General features: G+C 38.4%; 1 protein-coding gene across 1 annotated transcript in view; it reads right to left on the bottom strand.

Moving 5' to 3' along the window:
* Positions 1–1,596: 1,596 nt before the first annotated feature.
* SDHAF3 (succinate dehydrogenase complex assembly factor 3) overlaps positions 1,597–8,098 on the bottom strand; it is a 38,986-nt gene continuing 32,484 nt past the window's right edge. The window contains exon 2 of the mRNA XM_075492864.1: positions 1,597–1,976. Coding sequence (XP_075348979.1) covers positions 1,773–1,976 — 204 coding nt within the window. The 3' untranslated portion in view covers positions 1,597–1,772. The remainder of the gene's footprint in view (positions 1,977–8,098) is intronic.

Here is an 8,098-nt window from a genome sequence, read left to right as displayed (position 1 = left end):
TCAAGGACTGGAAACAAACTCTGTTGTCAACACCCAAACATTGCTTTTGGTATTAAAACTGAGTAGATCTAGGGATGCAAATTACTGGTTACTGTACATCCGATGGAAGTGCAACTGAATACATCCTTATGCCCTAAACTCCGATTTAGATTTTAGTAGATTTTTACAGGCTTTGAAGTTTAAAAAAGAAAGAAGCTTTAGGTATGTGTGAATGGCAGTATCAGAGGCAATTTTCATGCTTCCTGCATGCACACCCCATCCACTTCCCACGTTGATGCTGGGGCAAGACCTAGGTACGTAGCAGGCCAGAAGGGAGTTGCCATTCTTTCCAACCATGCCCTTGAAGCACCAAGAACCAGGACTTGTGAACCTCAGCCCTGCAGTCTGGATGTTGTCTCTGCCCTTCAATCCTGTTTGGATTAGGCCCTTGAGGCTAAGGATGTTCCTACAGCACAAGCCACAGAGGCTGGGGCTGCCAGAGGAAGATGTAGCAACACAACCGTAACTGTTCCTTATGCATGAGTCTTGCAATTGAACTTATAATAAAAATGAGCAACCTGCAACCTAAAATCCTAGCAAAGAATTGGGAAGAGAGGTAAGGGAGAGAGAAGCAGGCTGCTCCCCGAACTACCCCCCGTTAGGAGCCAGGAGCGTAGCTTTGGCAAAGAGCATGTTGTTACAACTTGAGGCAGATGGAAATGTGCTTACTTGTCAAAGCTGTTATCCCCCAAGAGGAAAGAAATTAGGTTGTCTTGAACACTCTGTGGGTAACAGACAGGGAAAGGTCCAGAAATAGAACAAAACCAATATGAAACTAGGTTTGGAATATGAAATGAAAGCTGTCTTTTGCACAGAAAGGGGTGTGTTTTTTTTCTTAACAGATAAAAAAACAGAACTTCTTTTAGTCCCAATAGTATTACAATAGGCATGCATTGTCCTGATGAAGACTTAACCTATTTTAAATAAATTACTTATGTTTGTCATACAGAATTATCAACAGGATAATTTCTGAGATTTAGGAGTTTACAAATTCTGGTCTATATAAAATATGGAATAATACGGGATACTGAGATTTTAAAGAGCCTTTAGATTTTGAATTCTAACTACAGCACAACCAACTCATGAATGGTTTTTAAAAATTTTACATACTAACAATAATCTGAGTCTAGCTTTGAAAAAAATGCAGAATTTTCTTCATAAGCCAGTGGTTCCTTCAAGGTCAATTTAATAATGAACTACATCTTTTATTTTAAAGTACATTTAACAATAAAGCTCAAGCAGAAAACCAACTTCCAGTTTCAACAGCAGTATGTTTTTCTAATACTGATCATTTTTTTCCATTGAAACAAACCCACTCTAGTACCATACCTTTGTTCTTTGTCTACTGAATCCACATCAGAAAACAAATGCTACTTGCATCTTTTCCATTAAGGCAGAGGATGATATACAAACAAAGATGTTTTGCCCTATGGATGACAAGATTAAAAAAAAAACCACACCCTTTATTTTAAAAATGTCAATTTACTTTTACCAAATTCTTTAAGTCTCCACCTTCCATTAGGAGAAACAAAAATATTGCAATTAACATAAAATTATATTATTCCATTTTAACATTTATTCTTGCATAGAAAGCCAAATAGCCAGAGACATCCATTTCAGACAAGTTATGGCATCAGCAGCACCCATTATTCCACAGAAACCACATTCAAGTCCATCTGGAAAAGGAAGTTTCAAAATGCTTCCATATGCATTAAAACAATTTTTAAAACCTTTCAGGTTTTGTGTTCCGAGTCTTTAGAAAAGGTGATTTTTCTATTAGGTTTGGTAGCCTCATCCATCAGTTCTTTCAGCTGCCCAATCTGTTCATCACGGAAGTCATTAAGTTTTTCTTCTGTGAGCTGGATTCCATATACAGTCTTTTCTCTCAAGTTTTCTTTGTCCTCATTAATTTGTTGCTGTATCAGTGCTGCATAGTTCTAATGAGGAAGGAATATAAAGGTCACAAAAACAACAAATGCAGGATCCAGGTCAACTTTTTTTAATACCATTTTGGCGTAATAACATACTTTTACTCAATCTTCTACAACAGTCTATTAATCAATCAACACCAAATGACAAAAAAAATACACTTTTTATAAGAAAGAAAAGTTATTAAGACATTTCTAGTATCTACGGTCAATTTTATGTAGCTAGTTTAAAACACATATCATATACATACAGATTAATTTAATTCTGTCATATCATGTACTATTACTGAAAACAAACCAAAATTTAATTATAGATCAAATATATTTATGTAGTTATAACTATTAAAATACATGTTTTCTATCTAGGCAGGATATCAACAGGATTCACTTTGTAAACTGATGCATCTGCAAAAGTATTATTCTTGAAGAAATGTATTAGAAAAAACAATCTGTAATTAGACAAATGTCCTAAAGCCTTTCTGCCTAACCACTCTCTGTATTTCTGGGAACTGGTAAGGTCATTGGCACCCAGCCCTGGACTGCTCCAAAGGCAGTAGGAATTCAACAACTGTGAGACTTCTGTCATTCTGCCAGTTTTGGAATAAATTAGTTGCAAAATTAAAAGTTAGGGGAGAATAAGAAGGGGCTTCAAGGACAGACACCTCCGTATTGCGTGCTCATTCCCTGCAGGAAAAAAAGAAAAGGATAACCCCCTTTCTGTACTGTTTTGAACATAAGTTTGTTCAGACTTACTTTCAATCCTGTTGTAACAGAAAGCATTTGGACCATGTTTACTTAAATAGCAGCATTTATGTCAGTGGATAGGCAAAATGGTCAGTATGTATTACATCCACACCAGGTGAGGACCGTTATAAAAGCAAAACTTTCTCAAGGGCAGAAGTGGAAGTGGCCAACAGGTCACACCAGTAATGTGGGCATAGCTGGAAAATTGCTTTCTCACTGCTTTGGAGCAATCTTTGACCATTACGACTTTTCTAAATTACAATGCTTGAGGGTTTTGCAAGGACAGCAGTTCTGCCAATTTAATTCGGCTAGCGGTGCTACCACTGACGCCGCTGTGTTCAAAGCCCATCGGCGGGGCTGCTGTGCGCTCCCCGGCTCCTTCTGCCCAGCACCAGCCCCGCTGCAGCAGCTCTCAAAGAAGTTGTAGTGAGTGAGTTTGTCAAAAGCCTCATGGCATGTGTACTTACTGAAGTCAGTGAACCTACTCGGATGTTTAAAAGTTAAACACACACTTAAACGCTGGGTTGGAAGGGAGCCTAAACTTTCATTTTTCTTAAGAGGAACTTAAAAACAAACTCCACAACTAAGAAATTAATTTCAAAAGTTAATTTTTATTTGAAAAAACATAGGCTTCTCTCCTACTTTAGTGAGGTATCCTTTAAAGCACCCTTAAAAAGTTTCAAGCACAACTCTGAATACAATATGAGAAATTGAACTAAAAAAAAAACCTATATTCTGAATAAATAATAATGATGAGTGTGTTACATGTTAACACCTTTTTTTTTTTTTTAATAATGGATCAAATATCGGGAGTATTCAAAAGCACAGGATGATAGCAATGAGATATAAGCATTATTTTAATTTCCAATTTTCAGCTAAAAGAAGCCTCATTATTGCATACCGAATTGTTAATCCAATGACCAGCAAAGTTAGTAAGCCACTACTTCAGCTGTATGTCTAATAATTCCAGAGAAGTGGGTGAGAAGGAAGAATGTTATTCATGAGCATGTGATAAATTTCAAAACGACATTTACTAACATAAATACACTACATTGTTTAGGGACCATGTCAAGCCTCACCAAAGTCGGTAGGATCTTACCAGTCCTGCTGCAAAGCTTAATTCATGGCTATTTAAAGAAAACAGATAGATAAAACAAACTGGAGCAAACAAAAGTAAATTTTTATTAATACAGACTCTGAATTAAACTGATTCCTCATTTCTAATAGATCTGTAGTGGTAGAACATTGTGTTAAAGTTACCTAATAAGAAAGATAACAACAGTTGCATAATACTGAGGTTCTTCCCCACATCACCTCTCTCCTTTTTACATTAAATACATATTCAGGAACAGTGACACTACAGTTAATCCCTGCAGTAATCCTACACCTCAATGGTATTACCTTATGGTAGAATTGGTCCAGGGTTTAGAAGGAACTAAATACAGGGTTTTTTTCCTGACAACTGAACAATCAAACAGTAACAACAAGGTAAAAAAGGTAATGGGTTAAAAAGTCTTCAACTTTGTGATTTACAGAATTTCTTATCAAGGCAGATGGACAAATGTGATCTCTGAAGCTGTCAGCAGACCAGTAACACACCAACACGTTACACATCAACTATTCCACCTCATTCTATCTTCAAATTTCTGCACAGAACAATCCAGTCGGTATTGATTCTGGACTCCAAAAAAAGAAATTCTCATAATACCAAACAACAACATTCACAGCGTATAATTCAGAAACAAGACCGAAAGCAAGCAATGTGAAACTCTCCACGTCTAATCAAGAGACCTAACTAAACGTACAAACGCTGAGAACCCCTCCCTGCGATGTCCTACCAGGGCAGGTTCCACAGTGGGAGAAAAGTCCTCCCCACCGCTAATGATCAACCACCTGGGAGCAGCCTGGGGCTATGCTGCGGGCATGGGCTACGGTACCTAGAAATAGCTGAAGTCCATTTAAAGACGGGTTACAATTTTACAAACTTTGTTGACTAGAAGGTCATCTTTTCCGAAAATACCAAATTAATTACTGGTAAAGAGTCTGCAATATTATTTTTTTTAAACTAACATCAAAGCATCACATTTCACAAAGCATCAGGATTAAAGAATCCAGATCTCGGAAGTGGTGGTCCTTGACAAAGCTGCAACGCCCACTCTCACAGATGCCCTGCATCCAGACACACAGCAATGGACTGCATTTCCCCATTCCTTGATGCCACGTGTTCTGCTTCACAGCACTCCAACGTGCTCCCATCTGGACATGTCACCGCTGGCTCTTTTTCCCCACTCATTTTCTAGCTGAACAAATGTTTTGTACATGCCAGAAAGCCTCAATAGTTGCGGTTTCACATCGATTTGTAATGTGAACAAAGATTCAAAATTGGACCCTGAAAACATGCTGGGTTTTGGTTGGCTCATGACAGAAAATGGAACCTTCTCACCTCATTTTACCAAAAGGCAGTGATGCACCAAAGAAAATATATTTCAGCCTTTATAAAAGCGCTGGAAAGAGATCAGCTATATGGCATACCTCATTTTCTCTGCCTGTGATGCCAGATGAGGAACAAACAAAGCTTGGGATATTTAAGCATTTAACACATTACTGTTCCCTTAGAAATCCATACTGTTATTATGTGATCAGTGATTTGTGGAAAGGCACTACATAATTTGCTGGTACATAGTTCTGTAATGTAAGATCCCGCTTCTATACAGAAAATGCGCCATTTGCACGTGAACTTTAATATGTTGAACTCCAAAGTTCAGTAATAGGTTTAAAAGCATAATAAGAAAAAAACACCAACCCCAAAAAAACAACCAAAAAAGCTAACATTTGTTCTTTCAATAATATACTTTTGGTCACAAAATATGATGATCACAGTCCCTCTCAGGCAATAAGGAGGAGCAGCATGTTTGTGTATGCTCTAGTTTTCATTAGAACCTAACAGATACAGAATTTAACTATTTCCTAGTGTCATCTTCCCTACCAGCAGAACTGAAACAAACCCTTGCTTAGCTTTCCCAAACAAGGAAAATTACTTCACTTCTGCCTTCACTTCTGCCTTTCATTTTATTTTACATATAACTACATCTTCCAAATATAACAAAACTCCTTTGTCAATCATGACACAAACCCCTGGCAGATTTTTCAAGGGCATCTTACTCCAATTACAGTTCGCGCTCTGCTCACAGAACAGAGACAGGAGACACAAAACGGAAGACAAGTAAACCTGCACTCTCGCAGAGCCAGGCTCAGCGTACACAAGGATGGCAGAGGCACACAGGTGCTCTCCTCTCTTGCACAGATGGCCAAGTGTGGCAGGTCCGTCTGGGACAACCTCCGCACCTTAGGTTTTTTTAGGTTGGTTGGTTGTTTCTTTGTAAGTAGCTCTTCCTGCAATGATCCTCTGCCTGCACCAGCTGTACACTTTCTGGGCACCCACATGAAAAAAACAAACAAAACCCAAACCACCAGCTGAATGGTAAAAGCCTTTGCCCCTTGCATATGACTGCCACCAGAAACAAAGAGGATCAGAATCAAGTCCAAGTCAAGACAACCTCTCCTGACCATTTACCATCAAAAGACAGCTGATTTACCCAGTGTTCAATCCCAGCATGCTGGCCATGCATATCACGGACACCCCCAGAGTCCCACTCCTCCCAGTATCCATCCCAGTCTTAAAGGAGGGTAACAGGCCAAGGTGCAGACTGGCCAGGTCCCTGCATTGCCAACAGTACATGCAACCAGAGACACCCCGAAACTCTCCGTATCGCCAATGCAGAGAGGCAGATGCCTCACCTGAATGCTCTGATGCACTCCTTAGAGATGCTGGTTCTGCCCACAGATCACATCGGTGTCTACAGCACGCAAGCTGAATCCTACGACATGATTAAATAGTTGAACCTCCAAGCAATTTCTACAAAAACACAGAAGGTGAGTATTCACTGTAATCAATAACCACAGGGGTTTTTATTTAAATTCACTAACTGAAGCGAATACACAGTTTTCCTCTGCTCTCTGATTCATAAACATTCACGCAATGAACAAATTCATCAAAAGGGCAAGGGGATGGGTGACATCTGAGGTTTTAAAATACCACACAGAAAGGGTGTCAGTCTTGTTGTTTTCAAAGTTGATGAAGGATTAAATACAACAAAAAGCCCCACTCCCTGACTGCCAGATGCACAGACTCCTACCTGGTCCAGTGCATGTTGATAGACATGTATTTCGTATGTGAATACAAAATGCTGATAGACATTTATGATTTAATCGTAAGATTAAATGGGTTAAGAGTCCATTTGCCCATTTTCACTGGGAAGAACGGTAATCATCATTTCTATTTTCTTTCACGTCCTCCTCAACATGTACAATGCTACATTTTAGACAATCACTCCAAAAATCTCTGTAAGATTCATTTAGATAGAAAAAGTCAGGACAGATATGTCTGTTCACAGTAACTACCTGTACAATTCACTTCCTTGCCAGATTTTCTCTTAAAAAAAGGTCTAAAATGTTCATCTCCCTTAAGCATTTGAAGTATAAAGCCGATGTATTCATCCATTCCAAAAGACTATCTCCACTTGCAGTCAAATTAATGATAACACTGATAAACAACAACATTACTGGGGCCAGATCAGAAACGGCTACACTGAGGCACGTTAAACAAAGAAGGCACAGTCAGGCACTGAAAAACACTATCAAATTAGTTTAAATTGATTTTTCTCAGGGTGACATCAAAAAAACAAGCATAGCCTGACAGGCCACCCTCATCGCTCCCTGCAAGTTAACTTAAAATTGCAGCATTTCAAATTCTTCTGCTGCTACTAGGAGCAAAATCAAACACATGCTGCTAGGACGGTAGCATGAAGAAACGACTGTGAACGAACAGCACAGCAAGGAACAACCTGTTCTTATTATTGTGCAGAGATATGTTGAATGAATTATGTTATGCACGTTCAGACAGAATTCTGCAACTGATTTACCGTATCTTTTACCACAAAACTGTTTTGTTTGTTAAACTAATTGAGTATCAGCAAAAGACAAAATCTTTACAGAAGTGATTTTTAAATGGGAGATACATCTCATGAAATTCCAGAGCATCTTCATATATTTCACCTGAAGTTGTAAGTATAGTTAGAAATGTAATAACGAACCCAGGAAAATTCTACCACACTTAAGCTTAGCTTAATACACAATTTTAGTGGATATTTTCATACACTTGCATACACGTTAAGCCATAACAACCTACACTTCACCCTATAAGACTACTTAAAATAGCCCATAAACATTTTAAAAAATGCATAAAATATAATTACTGTCAAATAAATTACCTAATCTGAATAAACAGCTATGTGAAGTCACGCATTCTCTAACAGGAACAATGTATT

The sequence above is a fragment of the Mycteria americana genome, chromosome 2 (assembly GCF_035582795.1).
Source record: "Mycteria americana isolate JAX WOST 10 ecotype Jacksonville Zoo and Gardens chromosome 2, USCA_MyAme_1.0, whole genome shotgun sequence".
NCBI lineage: Eukaryota > Metazoa > Chordata > Aves > Ciconiiformes > Ciconiidae > Mycteria > Mycteria americana.
The sequence above is the reverse complement of the archived record's forward strand: the minus strand, read 5'-3'. Positions and strand labels throughout refer to the sequence as shown.